Consider the following 27,071-nt stretch of genomic DNA (forward strand, 5'->3'; position numbering starts at 1 on the left):
CTGTATGCTCTAGGAAGGATTATACATCTTCTAATATGCTTTACACAAGTATATTTTATAGGTGTACATACTTTCTAACAAATAAACCAAAGCCAAATGAGAAATAAAATTTCCTTAGAAAAGTAACATGGGTGCCTATGGTGCAGTCGGTTGAGGGTCCCACTCTTGGTTTCAGCTCAGGTCGTGATCTCCGAGTCGTGGGATTGAGCCCCATGCTTACTGAGGAGTCTGCTTGCGATTCTCTCCCCCTCTGCCCCTCCTGCTCTGCTCTCTCTCTCTCTCCCTCAAATAAATAAATAAATAAATAAATACTAAAAAAAAAAAAACCTCACTCTCCTGTCTGGATCTTAAATGACAATTTCCAGCTTCTAGTTACCAGTTCTAAGATATTCACAGAGTTAATGCTGCCTGATGTAGGGATGAAAGCTATCTCGTGCTGCATGGTGCAGGGAGGGAGGGGCGTGGAGGAGGGCTGAGGATTTATCCAATATTATTTAAAGAGCCCAAAGACAGTCTGAAAAATCTCTTTGATCCTACCACTGTCCTTGTGTCCCTGGGACATCTTTTCTTTTTTAAGAAAAATGAAATACCAATTAACCAGAAATATTTTTTGTCAGCCTAAGCTATAAAAATGTCATGCACAGAAATTGACAAAACAGCGAAAACAACCACCTTACATATTTTAGGCATATTTATTTAATAAATAACTTCAGTAAACAGCATGTAAAAAGTGAACTGTTAAAATTAAAAGGCACTTAACACAAGAATGTGACTAGGATGAAACAAAACGGGCAAATGGGGAGAAGAGAATATACAGTGGTCTGTTACAGCGCAGGATGGACAGGGGACGTGCGTAAGTGAGGGCTGAGGACTCCACATGTTCACTGAAAAGGCAAATTTACAGCTGAAATGTCAAAGAAAAGTACTGGTAAAAAAAAGTCTCACCCCCAATTGCAAACAAATACATTAAATGATTAGAAGAGGTGATAAAAAGCACCAGGCTTTAAACAAAATACAATGAATAAAATAAATTCACTCAAAGGTCCTCAATTCAGCAAATATTATGTAAATTAAGGCCATTACGTAAATGATGCTAAATTAAGAACTTTTTTGCAGAAAATTTCCCGATCCTTTTATCCAAGGCTTGAATTTCTAAAGAGAAGGCAAAGAGTTACCAAGATTAAGTAACTCTTAAAATGGCACACAGGTTTTCAACTATGTTTTCCCTTCCTAACTCTCTTTTTCCCATGGCCTCCCATAGATCAAATATTTCAAAAACTATCTTACACCAGTAATTCCCAATATACTCGATCTTTCAGATATGTCATCAGTCTTGTCTAATAGGCAAAGAGCAAAATAAATTTAAAACAATCCTAAACCTAGCTACGTAGGACATTTACTTGGATTCTGTAAAACTAAAACCTGACATATCTGTAAAGCTAAAAATCAATTTTAATACTTATTAAGAGAAACTCTCAGCATACTTGTTACTTTAACTACTGCCCTTTCAATCATTCTACAAATATCATTCAATCCCCAGTAAGAGCCTGATTTCAATAGTCCAGGAGGAAAAGGTCAAAAAGGCACACGGTGACCTTAGCTGACGAGGATAACCATCCTGTCTCAAGTTTTTTGTCAGTCCCTGGCATTGATTATAACATTATTTTCAAAATAATAAAAAAATTTTTAAATTATACATATTGTACATTTTTAAAAACTGCACACGAGAGAACATGGTGATATTGCCCTAAAGCTACCTTACTGTGACTATGAAAATTACTACTCTGCATTCGGTGTGGTGAATCTGCATGGCAGCGCTCACTTTCCCTCGTACTTCGGATTGACAACCGTTGTCACGGCACTCTTATAAATCGGATTTTCACCCTAAAAAAAAAGTGAGAAAAATTATCACTCTACTAAAATCACACAGTATTACTTTATAAGACAATACTGAAAATGAATGGTCATTTTCAGAAGTTGTTTCCATTCCTATCTGTCTGGACACAGATTCCTATCACACTCAATTTTTTAAAAAGGCATTCATCAAAGTTTACACAGAAATGAAACATGAAAGCTTCGCTCTACAAGTCGAAAGGCGGCCCTGTAGTCTGGCATGATTTCATTCCTGAGTCCTCCCTACATGGCAGGATTAAGAATGTCCTCCACAGCAGAGAATGTGCAGTTATGGCTTCTCTCCTTTCAACCAGTTTGGAATGCCTATCTTAAATAAGAATTAACCCTCCTGCCATTAACTGCCTGATTCTTAGCCCTTTATTGTGGTTAAGAAGGTTCTTGATAATTAATGGGAATCCTTTACTACCATCTCTGTGAGGGAAGCATTCTCCTGAGGCTCCTCCACCACAGAAGTTATTGATACAGAGAGTCCTGGGATAAGGTTGTCATAGGATTGCTGAGGGCACTGTACCTCCACAAGCCGTCACATTGCCAAATTTGCTTAGAATGTTAACAAAAATAATACCATTCTTCATGAAATAATCGTTATTCTTTGATATCATACTGGTAAAATGTTTTATTTTTATTTTATATGGTAAAGAGTACTGAAATCAAGCCCAGCAAATGACTCCAAGCCATAAATAAACACAAGAGCTCTTTCAAGATCCAAAAATATACAGGCATTGATGTTTTAAGCAGGCAAACAACATACACTCCCACACTACCATTTTCTTAAAAAAAAAAAAAAATCTTTTATGCTAAGTGATACATTTAAATATCTACTATAGCATTTTCTTTCTCCTATCCTGACAAACTGAAAGTAGGCTTAAAAGCCAACTGAGAAGTACAGCCAAATAATCCTCTTTCAGAGGAAATTACAGTGAGCACAAATCAATAAATGTTAAATACTAGGGAAAAATTAAGACTTTGAAATGCTGTTTGGTTTTATATGGTACCATTGAACCATTTGTGGTGATTTTTTAAAATATTTATAGAAAGCATCTAAACAGTCATTTTTGTTTTTAAATTTTATTTACACTTCACTGCAGATTATATTTAGAAACAGCTTTTATTGCCACAATTTTTGCCCTCTAGGAGCGTACAGTCTGGTGGATGACAAACATGCAAATAACTTAAGGTACTTTGATACAGTACAAAATAGAACTATGTACACAATATGGGAGCAGTAAAAGAAAAAAGGGACTTTGAGAAGATTAGGGGTATTTTCACAAAGAAACTGACTATAGATAAAATATTAAAAGATAAATAGAAACACATGCAAAGTCAAAGTTCATATGCAACATCAAGGTCTAGGGAAAAGAATTTCTACATTTGTGTAGAAATATATACAGTTTAGAAGTTTTTAAGAGTGTACGTGTGAGTGTGTGTATGTTCTGAGGTGTGAGCAAGGGAGAGGAAACAAGGAAGAAGACAGCGCCAAATCCTGAAGGTCCTGTATGCCATGCTAAAAAGACTGAATTCTATCCCATAGATGGGAAATCATTGAGGAAAAGTATAGCGTGTAAAGCTGGGTGGTCCTGAAACACACCAAATAAACCACTACAGCTTCAGCTCAGCAGATGGTCTGAATTCCTATTAAGACAGGACAATATGCCTTAGCCCGACCCCAACCTCACCCCACAAACTACAACTTGACCAGTCATTTCAGAAACATGGACTCAGGATCCCTCAGAGACAAACATTATGTAATCTGGATGATAAAAAAACATACAGGATATCAATTTCTTATCTCTTATCCAACTGAAGCTAATACATTACTATACAGACATTATAGCAGACATTTCATAAGGAGACAGGAAACTGGATCCTGCCAACTACATTCTTAGCAAGTTATATAGCACAAATAAGTTATACTCTTTATTTCCATCTTCCTATTCAGCATATGAGGCTAGAACTAGATTCTTCCAAATATACTTAGAAAACAAATCACCATTTTTCTTTAAAATAATACATTAGATCAATCTAATATTTCATACTTGAGAATTATAAGGGAGGTAAACACATGCACAAAACCAAAACAAACAAACAAAAACCCAAAAAAAACAAAAAACCCAGAAAACAAAACAAAACAATACCCAAATTATTGATGAGTCCAAAGTACATAAGGCAGAAACTTACCTTTGGAGAAAAGTCTGCCTTTTTATATACACAAACATTTATATATTTATTATTACATCCAAACAAAAGTTTAACATGCAAGGTTAGAGGTAAAATTAAACTATCTGTGTTAGGCATCATTTTAAATGGAGGTACACTAAAATAAACCAGATTAGTTTCCATTGTTCAGAGTGCAACCCCACCCCTATCTTGAGAAAAAAAATCAAAAGCAAATTTAAATCAAGGGAACAGGGTTATATTCAAAAGTGAAGTCCTCTGTACTCAGGAAGTGCTCACACTGGAATGACTGACAGTGGTGGCTACAGAATCATCTCTGTAATATAACATATTAGATATACAATACACAACTGTGAGAGATTAGGAATCTACATTTAAATTTGCATAACAGCAGGGAGGATAGACAATTTTTTAATCCACTTAAAAATTATACAGTTGATAATTTGATTTTTTAAATGTACCTACATCACAGTCTTATGCAGTAAAGTAATTACAGTGCCTGCTCATTGTCTGAAATATGTTAATGACATAATTCATTGATTGGCAAACTCTGGTCCCATATCAGAAAAGTGTTTCACAAGCCATAATTTATTTTCATTTCTTAATGCTCATTAATTTCTAATGTTTATTTCTACTTTAATTTTTCGTGAGAAAACATCTCAGAAAAACCTGTAGCCATTAATTTGCCTGGATTCTACTAATGAATAACAAAATTTTAACCAAACTTTTACTTCTTGAGTTATCCAAAAGGCTTATTTTGGCTGAAGAAGTAAAATTTTAGCCAAAAATTAATGATATAAACATTAAGTTTCACTATTATCAATAATTTCCTTCAAAGTACAATTTAATGTGTAGTAAAGGTGGAAATTACACCTTTTAATAGGATACACAGAAATTTATCTCATTTGAGAAGTAACCATATGGAATTGTCAATATTTGACTGTTTTTGACCTACCAAAAAAAAAGAAAAAAGGAAGAAAGAAAAAATTGAGCAAATCAGTTGCCTTCTAAAAATTCTCTGTGGAAAGGATTAGGAAAAAGAAGAACACACCGAGCCTAGACTAATACAAAAATATACCAGCCTGCCCATATATGAATGTGACTGCAATCTTCTGCCATCAAATTTAATTTTGCCATTGCAAAGGTCTTAAAATCTGCTGAGAAATAAAATAAAAATCTGACAAGTAATGGTTTCTAATGTTCCTGGGCCTTCCTACATCTTAAAAATATTAAGCATTCCTGTATTTTCAGTACACTCTCAGTAAATAAGCAAAAAAACAGTGTTGGTTTCTATGTCATAAAGTGGTATGTCTATTACAATGTTTGTCCAATGCAGTAATGCTACTCTAAGTTACTACAAATGTCAAAAAGCTGTAATTCTCTATAAAGAATGATCTACCTCTTCTGAACCAGGTAACAGTCTCCTGAAGATGAGTGACTGCTGCCTGGACATTGTAGAGGGTAAGAATACAGACCCTGGGGTCCAAACTGCCTGGGTCTGAATCTGAGCTCTTCCACTAACTAGTCATGTGTGAACCTGGTCAAGTTACCTAACCCTTCTGTGCCTCCGTTTTCTAATATGTGAAATAAAAAAAAAAGTCCTTGGGAAAGGAAAGAGGAATTCTAGACCACCAGCCAGGAGAATCTGCTCTTATTATAATGTTTTAAATCAGTTTTAGGGACTTACATGATTATATTAAAATATACTAGAAGCATTTCATGAAAATTCAGATATAAGGAAATCCTGACCACTACTAATAAAAGAAAAAATAATAAGTTTTCATTCAGGTAAAATGTACACTCACCAAAATAGATTACCCTATGTAATCAGTGAATAGGAAAAGCAAGCCTTATTGCAACCTTGAAATTTTCAACTAAATTTTTATTTAAAACTGTAAATAGGACTTTCTCTTTAAAGTCTATGTTGCTGTCTTTTTTTTAAAAAAAGTTCAGGGGCGCCTGGGTGGCTCAGATGGTTAAACGTCTGCCTTCAGCTCAGGTCATGATCCCAGGGTCCTGGGATTGAGCCCCATGTCCGGCTCCTGGCTCAGCAGGGAGCCTGCTTCTCCCTCTCCCTCTCCCCCTGCTCACGCTCTCTCTCTCTCTGTATCTCTGTGTCTCGAATGAATAAATAAAATCTTAAAAATAATAAAACAAAGTAAAAAATAAAAAAAGTTCAATGTTAGATTTGAATATTAGAATCATTCAATAACCAGAAAAAAATATATATAAATAAAAGGTCTTCTGGTTTTTAATGGAATTTCAACTTAACAACTAAAGAATCTCCAAATAGTTCTAGAACCAATAACAATGATACTGTAGTTCCATATTATACAAATGTTTCAGCAGGTTACATTTATTTTTCTGTTTTGCAATTTAGATTTCACTTTTACTTTTCACTATTTCACCCTGAAATCTACATATAGTGATTTATATGTAAGGATAATGCCATCTAAAGCACAGAAGTGTAGTGAAGATTATAAGTGACAGGCTAATACCACAAAATACAGTTCATTAGCCAGACACCCACACCCACACAATAGAGGTTATTAATGGCTCCCTGTTAAAGACGTGACAACTAAGCTCTGAACAGCGAAGTAGCTCAATGCTATTGAAGGGCTGGGATCTGACCCGAGGTCTGTCTGACCACAAAGCACGTCCTCGTCCTTTTTTTACCTCAACCCAGCTGCTGCTTCTGTACCATAAAGCTTGTTTTAAAGCCCTTCGAAACACTAAACACTTCATTAACTCTAAATTAACACACACACCAAAAAAAGCCACAATATAGCCATATAAATAAAGCCAGACTTTAAAAAAAAAAAACAGCAGTAGTGATAAAGCACACTCAGTGCAGTAAAAAAGAATAAAAGTTCACATGCAAAGACAGAAAATGAAAGAAAATACGAACGGCAACTTAGAGACCAGCTTTACGTCCATAGTTTGGATTCTTGAAATTATTAATAGGACTCTTGTAAATCGGATTTTCTTGCTAAAGTAAAAGAAATAGTTTCTAATGATTTCATCAGAAAAAAAAATTGACATGTATAGTGTTTAACCACCATAAGAGAATTTTCACTATTTTATAAATTTTACTTTTACACTTCTGAATATCATTTAAAAAAAAAAAAACCCAAACTGCAGTAAAATGCAAATGACTAAAATTCATTTATAATTTAAAATTACCTAAGATTGCCTTCTTGTGTCAAAAGATAAATACATGAAGGCCAACATTTGGCCACCCCACCCTCGGACTTCATATTTCAAAGCACATTACATGCTAGTACATTTCACTCACTTTCAGCTTTTAAAAATTTTTACAAAGTTTATTGAGTTATAATTTGCAGAAAGTTAAATATACCCCTTTTAAGTAGAGTTGTATATACATACCCACAATCAAGATCATCCCAAGAAGATCCCTCATGCCCTCTTCCCCCCACTCCAGCCTCTGGAAACCACTGATTTAGTTCTGCCCCCATAGTTCTGCCTTTTCCAGAATGTCATATAAGTGGGATCATATAATATGTAGCCTTTTGAGTCTGGCTGCTTTCAATTAAGGTTCTTCTTCGGAAAAAAAGGAGAGAGAGAGAAACTTTCCACTGAATATCTTGCTACACAGATAACATTATTTAGAATTCTATTTTACATGAGATGAAAAGGCAGAAGAACAGATTTAAGATCAAAATTAGGAAATAAAAACACTGACCACGGTATCCAGAAGATACTTTCTTACGTTTTGTTTTAATAGGATATATTTAAGATGTTGTCTGTTTTTCACTAAATGCAAGTTCTCTGAGTGATGAACTTCTGGGGAAATAAAATACTTAAAGAGGACTTTAATAATCAGTTTTAGAGTTAATAGACAAAGTCTTAGAAGTGTTACATTTACTTTGTAAACCTCCTTACATTTTAGATGTTCTGCAACTTACCGTATCCCATTTGGCATTCATTTTTTCCTTTTCGAATTTGGCAAATTCCCTTCTGTCATGAATTATCATTAAAAGCTTCCAAATCAGCAGCAATGCAAGGCCAATAAGAACAATTCCAGCAACCACGCCAGCTACAATTGGAATGATGTCTGGACCGGTGGGGCACTCTGTAAAGTAAAAAGGAAAGAATGAGCACACAAGGGATGTTATATGCAAAGTAGGGCCCAAACTACAAAGACCTGGTTAGTCTCTTATCAAAAACATACAGGAGTAAAAACCCAAGATAAGTCAATGAAAAGAATTCCAAAGAAACTATAAAAAAGATACTAGAACTATTGTTGACATTGCTGCTATGAACTGAGATACCCTTCAACAGACGAATGGATAAAGAAGATGTGGTTCATATACACTATGGAATATTACTCAGCCATCAGAAAGGATGAATACCCAACTTTTACATCCACATGGATGGAACTGGAGGAAATTATGCTAAGTGAAATAAGTCAAGCAGAGAGGTCATTTATCACATGGTTTCACTAATTTGTGGAACATCAGGAATAGCACGGAGGACATTAGGAGAAGGAAGGGAAAAATGAAGGGGGGAAAATCAGAAGGGGAGACGAACCATGAGAGACTATGGACTCTGAGAAACAAACTGAGGGTTTTAGAGGGGAGGGGGGTGGGGGGATGTGTTAGCCCGGTGATGGGTATTAAGGAGGGCACATACTGCATGGAGCACTGGGTGTTATACGAAAACAATGAATCATGGAACACATCAAAAACTAATGATGTACTGTATGGTGACTAACATAACATAATAAAAAAAATTATGAAAAAAAAAGATACTAGAACTAACAATTGACTGGCCATAGGATACATGATCAATAAACAAAAATCATAGGTATTTCTATATATTGTATAGAAGTTTATTTCTACATATTGGAAATTGAAATTTAGAAAATAACATCTTCTACAACAGCATTGAAAATCATGAAGTACTTATGTAAACATCCAACAAAATATGTCCAAGATTTGCATGTGAAAAATTACTAAGCACTGATAAAATCAAACTAAATCAAAGAAGACCTGAATAAATAATGTTAAGATGCCAATTCTCCCCCAATTCAATCTACATAAACTCAATGCAATCCCAATCAAATTCCTGGCAGGAGTTTTGTAGGTATCAGCAAGTTAATTCTACAATGTACAAGGAAGGCAGAGAACTAGGAAAGTGTTTCAAAAACACTTTGGAAAAGAACAAAGTTGGATATCTCACATTACCAGATTGTAAGACTAGCTATAAAGTAACAGTAATTGAGATAGTGTGGTATATTGGCTAAAGGTTGGATGCACAGATTAATGGAGCAGAATAAAGAATTAGAAATAGGCCAACATACATAAGATCATCTGATTTTTCAACAAAGGTAGAGAAGGGTCAGTCTTTCCAACAAATGGTGCGAGAAATACTAGACATCCATATACAAAAAACTGAATCTCACTCCATATACTAAGATTAACTCAAAATGGGTTATAGACCTAAATGGAAAACCAGAAACTATAAACCTTCTATAAGAAAACATAGGAGAAAAATCCTTATGAGCCTGAGTTAGGCAAGGAGTGCTAGATATAATAGTAAAAGCAAGATCCATAAAGAAAAACTTGGCAAATTGTAGTTCATCAAAATTAAAGCTTCTGGTCTTTTTAAAAAACACTATTAAAGAGGAGAAAAGATAAGGAAGCATTAACTGGTAAACAATATTTGCCAAACACATATCTAGAAATGCGAAACAATACAGTTTGGCTATTTCTTACAATGTTAAACATATGCTCACCATATGCCCCCAAATCCATCCCAACTATACATCCAAAAGAAATGAAAACTTACGTTCCCACAAAAACCTGTACACAAATGTAGACAATTTCAAAGAATATACAAAAACGTGCCTATAAAAATCAAAATAAAAAATATTTCATGTTCCTCAGAACATGAACTGAACAAATTCACGTTTTATAATATCCTTTAACAAATTATCTTTCCCGGTAGTACCCAAACCTAAATCAAGCTCAAACTTAAGCATCATCAATAATGATCTAAGTCCTAGTGCGTTCCTGGTTAAATAAGTGTCAGGCCGTATGCTGAGGGTTTTATGTGGATTCACGCATTTAGTCTTCCAACTCCCCCCTCAAAACCCTTAAGACTTGCTTTCTCTTTTCCTTATCTCATATAGTTAACAATCCTATTTTAAAGCTTTGAGATTAAAAATGCCCTAACTTGAACCTAAAATAATCCAGCTGGAGGCCATTACTGTGTGTTAAGGAAAATGCCAAGAGGCCTAAGTAGTAGGAGAAAGAAGACAAAAGAAAATGAAAAGAATTTTGAAATGATCCGATTTTTACCTGGAGTCTCTACAACATGAACAATGGCCTCATTGTTTCCATTCACTGAATATGTGAAATAGAACCAGCAATCATCAACATCCTTCTCCTTACAATGGGACAGGGGATCAACCTGGCCTGGTTGCGGTAATTTGTCCCGATTTTCAACCTTGGTAATGTTGAAATGTGAACATTCCTGTGCGCATGTGTCTTTCTTTTCTCCTTTATTGAAGGCTCTGCACTGAACACACTCTCTGTGAAAATACAAATTATATTAAAAATTTATTTAAAATTTAAAATAAGTATTTGCTTAAAAACCATTTCGTGTGAATAAATGGAGAGGCACAGGACAATTCTAGACGGAAAAACTAAATATAAAGATGCTAGTTTCCCCAGTGAAATTATATAGTACAGTTCAAACTAAAATCCAAGAAGAGAAAAAAGTAGTAAAATAAAACTAGCCTTATCAGACATTATAAATATGTAACACAAAACCAAAATGATTTAAACAATGTGTTGTTGATAAAACAACAGTTCTTCAAAAGGCAAAAACCTTCAATTTTGCTTAGTTTAGTCAAGAGATAGTAATTAAACAACTGGAAATACTAATTCACAAAGGTTACCACGTGGATTTAATTACACAGCCAGTTCAGACCAAAACGATGGCCCCAGCTGCTCTCCTATGACACACTTAAGTATCATGTGACAAACGCCAGCGACTGAGAAAGGATTTTTAAGACTCAGAGTGGGCCACCGTGTGTCAGATACTGTATGTCCAGGGTGCCCGAATATCGGTGCTGTTCTGGTTCAAGCGCTAATACCACACAGTCAGGCCAACTGTTTCCAGCCCCTCGGAAATACCTACTTGTGTTCCGCACAGACGCCGAGGCAGGTCTGACACATCTCACAGGTCGGCCCTTGGAACTTGGGGTCGGTGCACTTACAGGCGCCGCACTCGCACACGCCCCGGCCGTTGCAGATCTGTCCATTCGTGGCCAGGCACGAAGTCGTGTCCAGAGAACAGTCACAGGCACTGCCAGTGTAGTTGGGGTTGCACTCGCACACACGACACTTGCACACGCCATTTCCTGGGATGAAAAATACCATTTCTCGTAACGATGGTAAAGACATCCGAGCCGGCACCGACTCAGAAGGCAACATAAGCAGCAGTGTGGGAGAACACGTAGCTAAGGATGGACTGACCCATCAGTGCTGCCCTTCCTCCACCTATTCACCAAGCAAACTCCTAATGGTTTTTACTGTATGCGACAGAATCACATTTTAGAACCATTTTCAGAACCCCTTTCTCACCTCCACAGATTAAGCCATTGGATCTATCGCAGTTGAAATTATCACACTCGCAAAATTTGCCAGAATAAATTTCATTTGTATTATCCCTCTTCCTACAAACACATTGTCCACAGACACACTCTCCGTTGTTACTACAGATCTCCGAACTGTTTTCTTTCCTGCAGTAAGCATCCATATCTTCACTGTTCACTTCATCTGTGCTACATTCACAATGTCTACCAACACGTCCCTCGTTGCACCTGAAGAAAGAATCCAAAATTTCAATCACATAAAATAAAAATAATTTAAAATAACAAGTCATATTGTGAGAAAGACTGGGAGAGGAAATAAGACTGTGAACAGTATCTTCAAAATACAATTATATTACATGGGAGTGTTCACACCACACATCACAGACAAGTGTACCTAAGTGTTCAAAAGTGTTCATATGGATACACACGTGCGTGTGTGCACCGGCCAAGTGCATATGGAATATAGGCAAGAGCCTAGGGAAAAAAATCTGTCTTCAGGAAAATAACCATTTTGATCAAGATAAAAATATCATCTAGCAGTGAACAGCTAAACAAAACATTTGGAAATACTGGATCAACTTACTTTTAAAGAGTATATTAGTTCTGTTCTCAAATGATATGCTATTATATTTGGTATTATAGATGAAGCATCTCTAAATTTAAAGCAATGGTCCAACTGTTAATCTAAAAAAAGGTACTATAAACACACCCCAAAAAGTGCAGAGAAGTTGAAGAAAAACATATTGAGCATATCATTTAAAAATATACTATTTAAAAATAGGTATATCCTATGGGTCCAGACTTCTCAGACACACTCTATTTTTAGAACACCCAAGGCTTATAGACACTGGAAATACACTAATTCTGTATCTGGTGAATATGTAAAGGGAAGAAAGGCAAAATTTTTTTTTTAAAGATGTATTTATTTATTTGAGAGAGAGAGAGAGCATGCGCACACACCAGCAAGCTGTGGGAGGGGCAGAAGGAGAGGGAGAGGGAGAGAGAGAAAGAGAAAGAATCCTTAAGCAGACTCCCCACTGAGTATGGATCCAACGCCCATGGGGCTCAATCCCACAACCCTGAGATTATGACCAGAGCTGAAATCAAGAGCCGGTCGCTTAACCGACTGAGCCATCCAGCCGTCCCAGGAAGACAAAATATTTTTAAGATCTTTTCAGTTAATGAATTTTACTAAAAATAGATCTACATGACTCAATCAGGATACATACAACATAAATAAGTAAAATATAACATTTAAATTGTTATTTAGAATAGACAACTAGTAACTGATGGTGAAATCCAGCCATTTATTTTTCTCATGATTAAAAACCCTTCAAAGCCTACTCCTTTGGGGCTGACATTTAGATCAAAATACTCTCCCCTTCCTCCTATCTTTCAAGGAGAAAGTTATATTCAGAGTATATTCAATTTTAATTTTTAATTAAAAGGTAACCACCACAGTATAAAAAAATTATAAATCATTCGATTACAGTTTTGTTAAGTAGATTCTATGTTCAGAAAATACTATTTTCTTTTTACTTTCACAAAATATATTTTTTTAAAAAATTATTCCAACAATGCAGAAGTACATGCACAAGGTGAATACCCTTTATTGCTTCCTAGTTCCACTTCCAAGATAAAACCATTATAAGTTTGATACACCTTCCTAAAATGCTTTTCCGTGAATGTATTTTATATAAGCTTATTTAGCTCTAGAAAATTCAGGTTGCTATTATTTGAGGGAAAAACCCAAAAGCTACCTTAACAATTTGTTTAATATATGTCTTAGATGGCTATAAAACCTTTTATTTCAAAGAACATCTCTTAAGCAAAAAAAAAAAAAAAAAAAAGGCAGGGAAGAACTTTCTGTACATACCACACAAGATCATCAAATTGATCTCGGGTGAGCAACAGCAGTTGGAAGAAAGAATTTACTTACTCTAAACAGATTTTTTTCTGGATTTGTCAAAAGAGCCTGCCCAGAACTTTCTAAACCTAATATACCTCTCTGTTATGCTCCAACAACCTCAGCTCACCTGCAAGCTCCACACTCGAACGTCCCATTTCCTTCATGACACTTTGGACTGCTAGGGATGCCTTCACTTTGGCATTCACATTCACAGATGAACTGAAGAATAACTTCTACTTCTTCAGTAAAGCCCAGAGGCTTAATTTTAATGGTTTCAGAATTCTTAGTTGGACATTTATTTGAAGTTATGCTAATTTCAAATTGAACCTTGAAGGAAAAAAACAATTAAATTAACAACTAGCTAAGCAATTTAAATCTGCTAAAAAGTATTTCAAAAAGCTCCTCATTTCTTTTACTGTTTCTCAAACTATAAACTAAATTTGCTTATAAGCAAGCAATTTTTTCTTTTCTTCATAAAATGCTTATATAGCATACCTCATCTCCAATGGAAATATTGGAACATTTTCTTCCATTCTCCCCTGTTCCGTTCACCCCATTCTTACAGTAAGATTTGTAATTTATTGTTACTCCTTCTGGCAATTTGCTGTTTTCCAAAATGACTTCTGAGGAAAGGGACTAAAAGAAAGACTAATCACACACAGGAAAGGCAAACAAAATGCTATTATAAAGTACACCGAATGCATAAAACCAATGGGCAAAATGAACTATTAAGAAAACAGTTATTATTTAAATAAAAGATTTGGAGCCAAATTCTGAGTGGCCAGAAAACACAGACCCCAGAGAAACAGGCTCAAATTAAAATTCTTCAAAATACTGCACATGGGGCGCCTGGGTGGCTCAGTTGGTTAAGCGACTGCCTTCGGCTCAGGTCATGATCCTGGAGTCCCTGGATCGAGTCCCACATCGGGCTCCCTGCTCGGCGGGGAGTCTGCTTCTCCCTCTGACCCTCCCCCCTCTCATGTGCTCTCTCTCATTCTCTCTCTCTCAAAATAAATAAATAAAAATCTTTAAAAAAAAAAAAAACAAAAAAAAAACAAAATACTGCACATGATTAAAAAGATGGGGCACCTGGGTGGCTCAGTCGGTTAAAGGGTCTGCCTTCGGCTCAAGTCATGATCGCAGGGTCCTGGGATTGAGCCCCACATCAGACTCCCTGCTCATCGGGGAGTCTGCTTGTCCCTTTCCCTCTCCCCTCACCCATGCTCGTGGTCTCTCTCTCTCTCACTATGCTCTCTCTCGCTCAAATAAATAAAATCTTTAAAAAAAAAAAAAAAGAGTATTTGTGCTTTAATTATTGATGATCAAAAGTGCAGAAAAGGCCTGATATTAAATATGAGGAGTCCTAAGAACTCAGAACAAACATTTTCTGTCCTCATTGGCAATATGGCTCTCCTCTGGCCCTACCACTTCCAGCCAACTAAGGACTCAGGTAAACAATTGATTATATAGTCTGGGAACAAATCTGCTTAGGAGCCATTATGGACCAGGCCAAAAAAAAAAAAAAAGAAAAAGAAACCAAAAACCAAAAACCCACACACACACACAAAAACAAAAAACAAACAAACAAAAAAACCAACAACAAACAAACCCAAAACTGCAAGTACAAAGGATTCAAAGCCAGTGCATTTTTTTTAGAATATCAGATCGCTTGAGACAAATGGAGAAGGCTCAGTGGCAAGCTGTCTCTTGTTCACACACCTACATGCATGCAATTTAGGAAAATATTACAATGTCCTGTTAGGGTGGAGAACAACTATAGGGAAGACATGGAACAACTGGGAGTCTTGAAAATCTTTGTAATACAAAACCTCTCTCAGTAGGGTCTCTTTGAGTAGGGTCTTTCCAAAACGTTTTGGGAAACCCTGGCATGAGGTAAAAAGTATCTAAAATTCCACCTGTCAAAAGGTTACCACAATGGTTACCATATTACAAATGTCTTCTGACTACTTAAAATGATTATTCACTAATGCTTAACGAGCATCACTAAGCGTACTCTGGATTAGAGCTCTAGACAATTCAACTTCCTTCCATGTGCAGGGGGAAAAAAAACAGCTTTTTAAAACAGCTAAGTCATATATATATTTACATATGTACATGTTTTATGGCACATGTATACCTGAGTGCCTGTGTATCTCTTGAGAATAGAAAAGTACATCTCTGAATACATGGCAAGAGAAGAACTGGCAAAAAAGCTTTTCCAGAATAATTCATCAAAAGAGATGAATCTATAAAAGATACTGGGGGGGGTGGAGATTGAGGTAATCTTGTAAATCTAAATGTAAGTTATGTTTCACCTGTTTTCCAACAAGGAAACCTATTCAATGACATCAGACATTTAAAAACCTTCCCCACATGCCTTTATCATATTTTTGCTCTGTTTAGGTTACTTAAATAATTCTGCTTTTGTAAGAGAATATAAAAGGTTTTTCCTCCAGATACACAAAATATCAGTTTTATGTTGTCCTCTGGGTTGCTAAATTGTGTACAAAGGGAGATTTACTTTCCTTGGGCAAAGTACTCTCAACAGGGTATTGTCTAAAAGAGATCTTATTTAGAATGTACTTACATTGTAGGCATCAATAATCAACTGAATTACGTTGCTGGAATTTGCAGATAATGTTCCTACTGCTGACTTAGGGATCAAATTTTTCAGTTCCTGAAGTTAAAAGATAAAACATGTGAGATACAAATACTATTCATTCAACCAATTAGCATTGACGGAGTATATAAAATACTTAAGTACAAGCACCCTAGCCATTTCCTAAATAACTTAAGGAGTCAAACCTGAAAAAAACTTTTATATGTGATTAAAAATTAATATAAATCACTACTGTAAAATCTAGTCTGTCTGGCTAGTAACACCTTCCCACATTTCAATCAGACATATGATTTTGCTTCTAACGACTAGACACAAAGGGTCTGGAAATTGGTTCCTCTTTTTATCCCATACATATATATTTACCTTGTAAACAGGCTGAAATTCTTCCGTAACTGCAAAAATTGTCTGAATGTTATTTTCACTTAGTTTCTGGACAAGGTGAGCAATAGAAGGATAATCCTAAGAAATTAAATAAAATTTAGTATGTAATTACATCCAATGTATTCCAGTTTTTCAATACTTTTTGAAAATAATGATTTGCACATATAACTGGATTGCTTACACAAGACTGCTTGAAATAACACAAATAATTGCTGAAGTGGGAGGTGTGTACATGTGGGTCTCCAATCTTCTATTTTTCTACATACATATACATATAAACTTCCATAATAAAAAGGTTTTAAAAAGCAAGATCTATGTTTATTAAATGTTAGAACAATGAAATTAAAGAACTGCCAATAACTACAGGTTCTATCATAAATCACCAAAATTCACCCAAGTTTAGATTTCTTCTAGAACTTGAATAATTTGCCAATCTTTGTTTTCAGTAAAAGCAGAGTGCCTACTTCCCAAAATCTTATATAAGCAAGATGAAGAGTATAGGACTATACAAAGCATCTGTTTAGAAACAGTATCAAATTTGCTACGAAATGATGTGTGCAAGGCAGAGGAGACACAAGGGATGGGCTGAGGCACTGAGTGAGGGCGTCCAAGCAGCTCCTTTCACCGACTGAGGTCCTTATCTCCGCAGAGGAAGCAAGCACAAAACCACATCTTCAGACACAGCAATACTAGCTTCCTTGCACATTAGGTTAGGGCCTGTACTTAAAATAACAAACCCACAAACCAGGTACCCACAATACTCTTAGTATTAAACACCACAATTCCACGGGAATCCATTCACTATGTAAGGAATTCAGCACTTACATAATAATGGCTCATTGTGTACACATCATTTTCCAGGTGACACTGTCCATCATTTGGTAAAACAATGCCACCAAGTTTGCCGTCTCCAGCAAAGTGAAACCCAGCATCCGTGGAAAACACCAGCAGCCGTGTGACATTCCTCCAGCCAATCAATGACTTGAAAAGAAAAAGATTTCAATTTATAAATACTATCCACCATCACTGTACATAAAGCTGTCACCCTCACACAGGCTCCCACCGCACTTTTCACCTCATTCTAGACCTTCTCTTTAGCTTGTCTTTTTGCAGTGCTAATACTCCTACTGATACCTACACAGAGTCCACAGCACAAGGCTCCCCGACCCTCCAGGAAAACTGTGTCTTGCCTGGTTGTCCATTTCTCTCAGTATCTTTTAGAATCAATGTCTCCCTCCCCAAGTGGAGGGTAAGCTCAATCCATGTGGGGCAGGGACCACACCTGGTTCTGCTCATCGTCATACCTCCAGGAGCACAGTGCTCGGCACACAGCAGGTGTTCAATGGGTAAATAAAACGTCTCGGCCCGTTCCGTACTTTACCCTACTGCTGCTGTCTGGTTCCCACCCATCCTGCCATCCTGATCTTAGCTTCTAAGGTATATACCTCCTCTATCAAACCTCCACATTAGGGGCCTTCTTTTTTTTATAACTACGGAAGAAATTACCTCCTCCAAAGACCTGCCCTGCTTAATTCCACCCAGTCTACCTCAAGGGTACTATTTATTTGTTCACGTTATTTTATTCTCCTCATTCAACAAGGGATTTAAAGTAGCAATAAAGGGGAACCTGGCTGGCTCAGTTGGTGGAACACGTGACTCTTGATTTGGGGTTGTAAGCCCCACTTTGGGAGTCGAGATTACTTAAAAAATAAAATCTTCAAAAACAGTAATAAAGTAGCAATAAAATCCTCTTCTCTCTATGGTAAATTTGTAATTATATTTGTCTAAATTGACTCAACATATCTGTGTATCTCCCCATAAAACTGTGAACTCCTTGAAGGCAGGGCTTGAGTGTGCTGACGCCGGCCACCCAAGCACAGTACACTGCACCTAGAGAAGAAGGTGGGACAGTCACTCTCGGTCAGCGGGATAAACATGGAAAGACGGCAGTGGCCACGGGGGCTAGGGCTTGCTTTAATCCCACAGACTGAGGCACTGAGGGAGGCAGCCCAGAGAATGTTCTCTCCACACTGAGCTGCTAACAGGATCATGAATCAATAGCTGCAAGAGAAGGGTGGCAGGCTAGGCACTACCTGGGATATTAGTCTTTCTTCCCCTTTAAAAGCAGAGACTACCCTTAAATGACAACCGCCCGCCCCAGGGAGAAATCAAAAGTAACAATAATATAGAACTTAATATTTGCTGAGAGCTTCCTGGCACTCTACATGCATTACTGTATTTAAGCTTCGTAACAATCCTATCAGGTAGATCTAATCCCATCCCTTCTTATGGAGAGGGAAACGGCCCTCTAGCGTGGCTAACTGAGGTGTCCAGACTTGGTGGCGATGGGGCAATGTGAAACAGTGTCCTAACAGTCTGAAGACTGTTGGCTCAACCACTATACCATATTGCTGTCCCACATCATTATCTCGGATATAGTTAAGCATCTTAGCAAAAACTGGTTGAGAAATAACCATTAAGAAGCATCTGGAATCAAGGAAGGTCTTCTAGGGAACAGGGGTACTATAAGGAAAAAAAGGGGGGAAAATGAGACAGAAGTAGGTACTTCAGACAAACCCTATTTACCTCACAGTGCTCTCTAGTTTCAGCTGCAGCCCGGTCCTGAAAAGGTCACCTCACAATCTTCAGCTGCTAAATGGGTCATAAAATTCTATCACTAGTCTAATGGAGATGAGCTTGCCACTACTAAAAATCTTCCAATTAAAATTATTAATATGCTATGACTTCTCAAAATATACGTTCTCATACAGCTTACAAAGTAGGACGTAAAAAGTTCCTGCTTTTTGAGTCACCAAGACGGGGAAGACATCCTCCACAGATGGCAGGCAGAGCATAGGCCACCAAAGGGAAAAGGCATCTGAGACGCCGCTCCAGCTGAGCTCTCTCAACGCTCCTGGTGACACCTCGGCCAAGTGCATTTCCATCTCGGGCACAAGCCAGAGAGTCAGGACACCTGCGCCTCTTCTAAAAACCTAGAACACCAGCTAAAGAAGAGCGACACTGTCCCAGTTTCAAATGGTGAGCAATCTGGCTTTTAAGATCCTGTATAAATGAAGTAGCTGCCCAGTTTAAATAGGGACATAATGATTAAATATGCTTTTGCAAAACACGTGTGTAGCTGGAGGGAACTTAAGGGATCAAATTCTGTACTCCTCTGGGATCATGAAGTAGGATTTGGTAAGTAGGTAGTTTTTCTGTACTAACTGATAGTAAAATCACACTTAAAATTCACACAGGTAATGTCCCTTTGTAGGAAATGAATGCACTTACTCCACAAACCGCAACTTGCATGATTGCATCGAAGCCGCCTTCGGGAGAATCCAAATTTCCAGATATGCGCTGTTTGCCAACAAGTTCATTAAATACTTCCCCTTTATCAGTAAGACTGAGCACATTTTTGTAGCTAAATGGGCTGGTGCAGTTCTGTTCACTTGTGCAAGGGTTCCTGAGCTTAGCTGGTGTTGTACTAATGTAAGGCATCACGGTTTTCTCCACAAATGAGCCAAATCCTATGAAGGAAAAATGCATAGAGAGATGGCTAGATGGATGGACAGACAAACTTGCATTAAAAAGAATAAAGTTATGTTACCACATATAAAGTCAATCTTTCATAAGAAAGAAGATTTTAATAATAAAGTTTGGAAAGAAGATCATTATAATATGAAAAATCCAGGTGTGAAGTGAGATTAGGCTGTACAGACAGGTGTGGTCATATTAATTAGTAATGAAATAGAACTGGACTACTCAACATGCTTATAAAATAATTCAACAAATGAATGAATACATTCCTGTGAAAACAAGCTTGTATTTCCTTATCTCCGTGGTATAATCTGTGTTAAGTAACAGGAGAGCATAAAGTAACAGAGGAACAAGGAGGCACAAAAATTACTAGATATGTGACAGGAATATTAGTTTTCCCTCAGAAAGAAAAGGCTAAAAACTGGCCTATGTATCTCACAAGTATATGGTGAAGAACAGAACTGCCAGGACTTATACAAATGAAAATTATTAATTTTCTCAATAATCTTACCAATTCGGAAGTCTGAAGTAATCCTTCTCATTTCATTCATGAGATCCGTTCCGAGACTTTTAACATTCTCCAAATCATCTTTCATAGAGTAAGAGAGGTCCATAAGGTAGTAGAGATCGATAGGATAGTCTTCAGCTCTCTTGAATTTTAATGTAAATGTCTGTGGCTCCCCTAATTAAACAGAGATTAGAAAATGAAGTAGTTGCCAGCAATCAAAAGCAAATGAGAAAAATCAAGTTTGGATTTACAGAATAAACACTATAAAACGAAATGTATTATTGCCATAATTTTTACAAAACCCTGGGAAGTCCACTGGCTAACTAAATGGGTGTGTACTCAATCTCAACAAACACTCACCACGCCAAACCCTGGGCATGCCGGATGAAAAAGACAATACTCCACAGTGGGCAAGACAAACAGACGGTCGATGCAGAACTATGACCAACGGCCACAAGTAGATGGAAGAGTGTACGTCAGACTGGGGTGGGTAAGGCCGGGCGTGTTACAGCGTACACCTGACTTTTTAGACACTGAAGTTCTAAGACACTCTATTCTCTGTTTATATGTAAGCAAATAATATCATCTGATTTTTACTTTCAAAAACCTGGCCAAAAAGTTTTAAAAAGGAATTACAGACGACCATGAGAGACTATGGACTCTGAGAAACAAACTGAGGGTTCTAGAAGGGAGGCGGGATGGGGGGGTGGGTCAGCCTGGTGATGGGTATTAAAGAGGGCATGTACTGAATGGAGCACTGGGTGTTATATGCAAACAATGAATCATGGAACACTACATCAAAAACTAATGATGTACTGTATGGTAATTAACATAACATAATAAAATTAAAAAAAAAAAAGGAATTACAGAGACAAAGAGACTTGTTGAGAAACTACTGCAAAATCTTAGAGGAAGACAGGAAGATCTGAACCAAAACCATGAGGAATACGAAGGGGAGAGAGACACAAGAGGCGTTAAGGTATAATTCGCTCAGGAAATAGAGGAGAAAGAGAATGTTTGGGTGAAAAATCATTACATGTTAACTTGTAGATATTCTCTATACAGATTTCTAGTAGGCAGCTGGGTAAATGGGCTTGGGGCTTAAGAAAAAAAGGCTTTGTTACAGCACACAGATGGTTTTAAAGCCAGGAGAGAAAAGCCAACATTTAAGCCAACTGCAAAGAGGAAGGAAGTAAAAAGACACCAAAAGGAGACTGGAAAGCAATGTTAAGAGATAAGAAGAAAAACCAGGAGTGACATCGTAGAAGCCAAGAGGGGAGCATTTCAAGAAGTTCAGAGGTGTTACTTGGTACAGAAAGGTTAAAAGGAAAAAAAAAAAAAAGGGCCCTGACACGGGTCCCCTAGGTTTGCTGGTTCAAGGTGAAGGCAGAGCTTTGTCAGAACAGTTTGAGATGCAGGCTGAAAAGTGGTCTAGAGGGGAACTCCTGGAGACAATGAGTGTGCACCATTCTTTTGAGAGAAAAGGGATGGAAACTGGAAAAAGTAGGAAAAGGGCTGTTTTCTTTTCACGACTGTCACAGATTCTTATAAAAGCTTAATATGTTAAAGACATTAAACAAATACAAAGGAAAAACATGGGTTAGAATGGTGTGTTTATATTACATAATTACACCACAGGATGGACACTTTATTTTTAAAACCCATCAAACCTAATACTTTCTCTTTCACAGAATTTCCTTTGGACATTAGGCAACCTTTATTATTTCAAGTATATGTGTCTTACAAATTGTGCTTCCTGCAAAAAATTTCTAAAATTTGACATATTCCACATTTCTGTTTGAGTGCCGGTCCATAGGTGAAAATGAACCCCCGAAGGAAAACTCTAAAGAGGCTTATATAAAGTCATCAAAAAGCTCGAGCTGAAACAAAGGTATTCATACAATTAGATTTCTGTACCTGATCGTAATTGCAAAACCAACTGCTGAGGTTGGATCTGAGTAATATCTTCTGGCTGGAGCTTCTCCGCTGTTCCTTTGCTACGGTTGGTTACATTTTTATTTTTCTTTATATCTTTGGAGCCTCTGGGATTTTCTATGTCATCTGGATGGCAACCTTTCTTTTTTAAAGCTTCTAAATCATCACACCGTGCAGAAGTAGGCATTCCTTCTTGTAAAAATGTCTAAGTGACACACAAAATATAGGTATGAATAATAAGTATAATGGTCAAACATTCTGCGTAATCATAATTGCATATGTGCAATTGAAATGCAAAAATCAAGTGATACAACTAACGTACTTAATTTCTCGTTTTTAAACAAAACACTCCCTTCACCCAAATCATATGCTCTTGTTTAAAAACAAATGAACTCATTCTCTAGAAGAGTAATTCCTTTATAATTACTATATTACTAGTAATGTATTACTTGAGTAATACTTAGGACTGACCTAAGCGTACATTTTATCACCCTCAAAGTATCTAAATCAAAAAAATCTCTTCAGTGAAAATCACATATTCAGCATGCTTAATGGCCACTAATAAGTAATGTATTTACCCAAATACCGGACAAATATTTTTCCCCCAAAACTTCCCTTAAGAAGTCCTATGTAAGTCCCTCGTATTATGTAGCATTCTCCTCACATTATTTTGAACAACTCAACGTTTAGGGAAAACATATTAGCCTGAAGGTGTCTCAATGAATGATGCAATTTTTAAAAAGGAGACCGAGAAATTTAACAGAGTTAGTAAGTATACCTGGAGATATGAAAAAATTTCAAGTATTGGCTATTAAATAAGGCTTTTAAAATTCATTTTGAAAAACAATAATCACAGCGGTGATTACATGACAATACAAAACAATAATCACCGTAAAATCTGATCACGTGACAAGGTCATGAGCATATATTTCCATAGGGTGCATTTTAAAAATATAAAAATAAAAAAGGTCTGAATGGTATATAAATGCTACTTGTGGCTGGAGGTAAAATTTCCAGTAGTGATATGATTTCAAAATGTTTATACATCCAACAACTTGGATGGAAATAAAAATTTTATCAGATGACTGAAGAAGTATCTTAGTGAAAGCAAAAACACTGCTGTTAAGATGTATGTAAATCTGTGAATAAAAGTTTTTCATGAAATGTGAGAGTGGAGAAAAACAATGACATTAGTGTGTGGGTATGTGTCACTTTAAAATGTGTACCTATAATAACCAATTATTATAATAGACATTTGAGTATTTCACATATACTCCTAAAAATTGTATATAGTTAAAATTTTAAGCCAAAGATTCTTTTTTTTTTAAATCTTCACGTTGGGAAAATGAGGAAACGCCTTTTCTTTCAGGTCACTTTACATTCAATTTTATATGGTATTTGTTTCATGGTGTTGCATAAGTGAGGATATTTAAATACACAAAGAATACACAATGGTTTTAATCAGTTATTTTTAAGGGAAACATAACACTAATGAGAGCATTTATGTAATTAGAAAAACAACTGGAAGGGAATACAAAAGGTCAGATAGTTCAAAGCTGAACTACTTTTACGTATCATCAAACCTAAAATACTACCAAAGCACAGGAGCCTAGTGTGGAAACTTTAAGATGGTAACTCAAACAGAATTTCACTGAACACATTGCAAAATCACGCCACAAATTTTAATGGCTAAACTATTAAAAGTACAGTTTGGCAAGTAAGCCCTGCCTGAGACAAACTGAATTCCAGAATACCATTTTTAGGAGAACATAAAGTATCACTAGAAAAATTTTGAAGTAACAAAACAAAACCCTCTGATTTTGTCTTTCATACAGTCAAACCATACGAAGTATCTGTATTTAACCAGTTCAGTCACACCTACAAAACAGACAGCTGAAATGTGCAGAGTCAGATGCCTGAGTAAAAACAAACAATAAACCTTTGACCTTCTGAAATTATTCACTCTATGAATAAATTATATATCCTCAAATGACTTCCCTATACTTCCTGTTCTGACATTCATGCACACATTTATTTATTCATTTAACATTTAGTAGGCTTTGTGAAAGGTATCAAGTTAAGCAATGTACACAGATGACAAAAATGAATAAAATTTAAACCCTAACCTCAATGGGTTTTTATTGGGATGCAAATCAATTCTATATTAGTTCTAACTCAAATATAATTAGGAAGGTTAGCTTATACCTCTCCTGCCAAAAAAAGAGAAAAATCTAGAACAGTCAAATTAAATGGCTAGGGATTTGGGGAAAGCTATTCAATAGAAATATAATGCATGCCACAAAGGTGAGCTATATATGTATTTTAAAATTATCTAGTAGCTACACTAAAAGAAAAAAAATAAACGGGAAATTAATTTTAACAATATATACAAAATATTACCATTTCAACATTATTAATGATTTTTTTTTTTTCTAATCATTAAGTCTTCAAACTTTGGGATGTATCTGAGGCTTATAGCAATTCTCAACTTGGACCAATTTGGAGCATGTTTCAAGTGCTCAACAGTTACATGGGCCTAGCGGCTACTGTATAAAACAGCACACCTCTAGACCATCACATAGTATTAGACACAGAGTTGATACTTATTCAATAAACATTGATTTAAGTGAAAATTCATATCTAACATTTCCCAAGGATACAATATTGGGTCACAGTAAATGACTACAGAGTAAATGGAAAGGCCTTGAGCAATTTTACTTACTGAATTTGTACACCATCCACAATTTGGCCCTGCTTGTATACATTCTCCACATGATTTGGCATTTGCTTTTAAACATCTATTTTCATCTGTCAGAACAAACAAAGAATAGACAACTTTACTTGAAGTTTAGGAGAGAAAATAATGAAAAATGAATACAATGACAAATAATACAACACATATAAACCTTAAATATGAATAACACAACATACAATGTCATATATTGTTACATGTTATATATTACAAATATATATTATATTACATAACATATAACAATTGTTACTACACCGATCCAGACCTACCCCAAAGAGGTGATGTTAGATTACCTTGGCATAGAGAGCCATGAAAAGATAGTTAGCTTTCTTGTCTTCTAATAGCAAAGACTACGTACCAGTACTCTATACATTCATCCTTTTCTTCAAAGGCATAATTTCAGGATCTATTATGTTGGATGGTCATAATTATCAGGAGTTTTCTTACAACTGGGTAAAATACTATTTTTTTTCATTTAGCTCATACTACCACACCCATACCCATAAAAGCATCTGCAAATGCTTTCCCTTCATGTTTAGTATGTTAAATACTTGAAAAACCCATATTCATCCAGTCCACAATCCCATGATTTTTCAGGCTCTCTGTTCAAAGTATGTCTCACATTTCTTTGAATCCACCTAAGGATCAGCATGCCTTTCATGTGGTGAGCACTAACATGGACTGTCTCCAATGTGTCTTCTCCAATTATAAATCTAACATATATTCATAATAGAAAATTTGGAAAATACATAAAAGCATAAAGAACAAACTCAAAATCACCCATAACCCACTAAGAGATAACTACTGTTAACATTTTTGTATATTTCTTTCCAGTCTTTTTTCTATGAAGATAGATAAAAAAAATAGCAAGGAAGCACACATATAGACATTATTTAAATAGAGAATATACATTTGGCATACTACTTTTTATACTTTATCCTAATATATACTTTATCCAAATTCTTTAAAAATATGGCTTTTAATGATTATATTTTATTATATTAATATGACTACTTAATGTTGGACAAATTTAGATTGTTTTCAATTGCATGTGTGCATAGTTTCCACACACTTGCTCACATACACACACGAACCCTCCAAATACATGTACATGTATGTGCGTATATATGCACCCATTCTGAGGACCAGTCTCACAATGTAAAACTCTGATCATTTCCTTAGCACAAATTAAAAAAGAAAATATTGAGTGGGACAGCATTCATGTTTTTAATATTCTCAGTATATACTAATTTCTATCCAGAAGTAATAAGCAAATTTATAATCCTACAAGCAGTATACAAATACCATTTTCACCAGACCTTCAACAAACACCAAGTACTTTTTTAATATAAAAAATCTTTTACTCATTTAACACATATAAATTAGAGTATCAATTCTACTGTCAGTTATTTAAGGTTTCATTTTTATCATATTTTACTGGCCATTTCTTTTGTACATTTTCTGTTTATATCCTTTGCAAATTTTTCTTCTATCATGTTCATCTGTTTTTACTGGATCTCAACACATGCTAATGAAATTAAACCTTTGTTTAGTTTCTCATCTTGTTGATGGTGTTCTGACATCCAGACACTTTGGGTTTTTATGTTGTTGTTGGTTTTAGGTAATCAACTGTATCAATAATTTCCTTTAAGGTTTTTCTTCATTTTTCCATGTAGTAAGTCCTTCCTGTTCTAAGATCAAATAATTGTCCTA

General features: G+C 36.0%; 1 protein-coding gene across 1 annotated transcript in view; it reads right to left on the reverse strand.

Moving 5' to 3' along the window:
• Positions 1-673: 673 nt before the first annotated feature.
• The window catches only part of ITGB1 (integrin subunit beta 1), a 45,599-nt gene continuing 19,201 nt past the window's right edge, over positions 674-27,071 (reverse strand). The window contains exons 3-16 of the mRNA XM_036118605.2: positions 25,329-25,414; positions 22,589-22,811; positions 20,675-20,845; positions 19,915-20,153; positions 17,449-17,604; positions 16,606-16,701; positions 16,210-16,299; positions 14,118-14,258; positions 13,750-13,949; positions 11,703-11,941; positions 11,257-11,479; positions 10,413-10,645; positions 8,016-8,182; positions 674-1,884 (exon numbers count right to left, since the gene is read on the reverse strand). Coding sequence (XP_035974498.1) covers positions 1,819-1,884; positions 8,016-8,182; positions 10,413-10,645; positions 11,257-11,479; positions 11,703-11,941; positions 13,750-13,949; positions 14,118-14,258; positions 16,210-16,299; positions 16,606-16,701; positions 17,449-17,604; positions 19,915-20,153; positions 20,675-20,845; positions 22,589-22,811; positions 25,329-25,414 — 2,330 coding nt within the window. The 3' untranslated portion in view covers positions 674-1,818. The remainder of the gene's footprint in view (positions 1,885-8,015; positions 8,183-10,412; positions 10,646-11,256; positions 11,480-11,702; positions 11,942-13,749; positions 13,950-14,117; positions 14,259-16,209; positions 16,300-16,605; positions 16,702-17,448; positions 17,605-19,914; positions 20,154-20,674; positions 20,846-22,588; positions 22,812-25,328; positions 25,415-27,071) is intronic.

The sequence above is a fragment of the Halichoerus grypus genome, chromosome 6 (assembly GCF_964656455.1).
Source record: "Halichoerus grypus chromosome 6, mHalGry1.hap1.1, whole genome shotgun sequence".
NCBI classification, from domain to species: Eukaryota; Metazoa; Chordata; class Mammalia; order Carnivora; family Phocidae; genus Halichoerus; species Halichoerus grypus.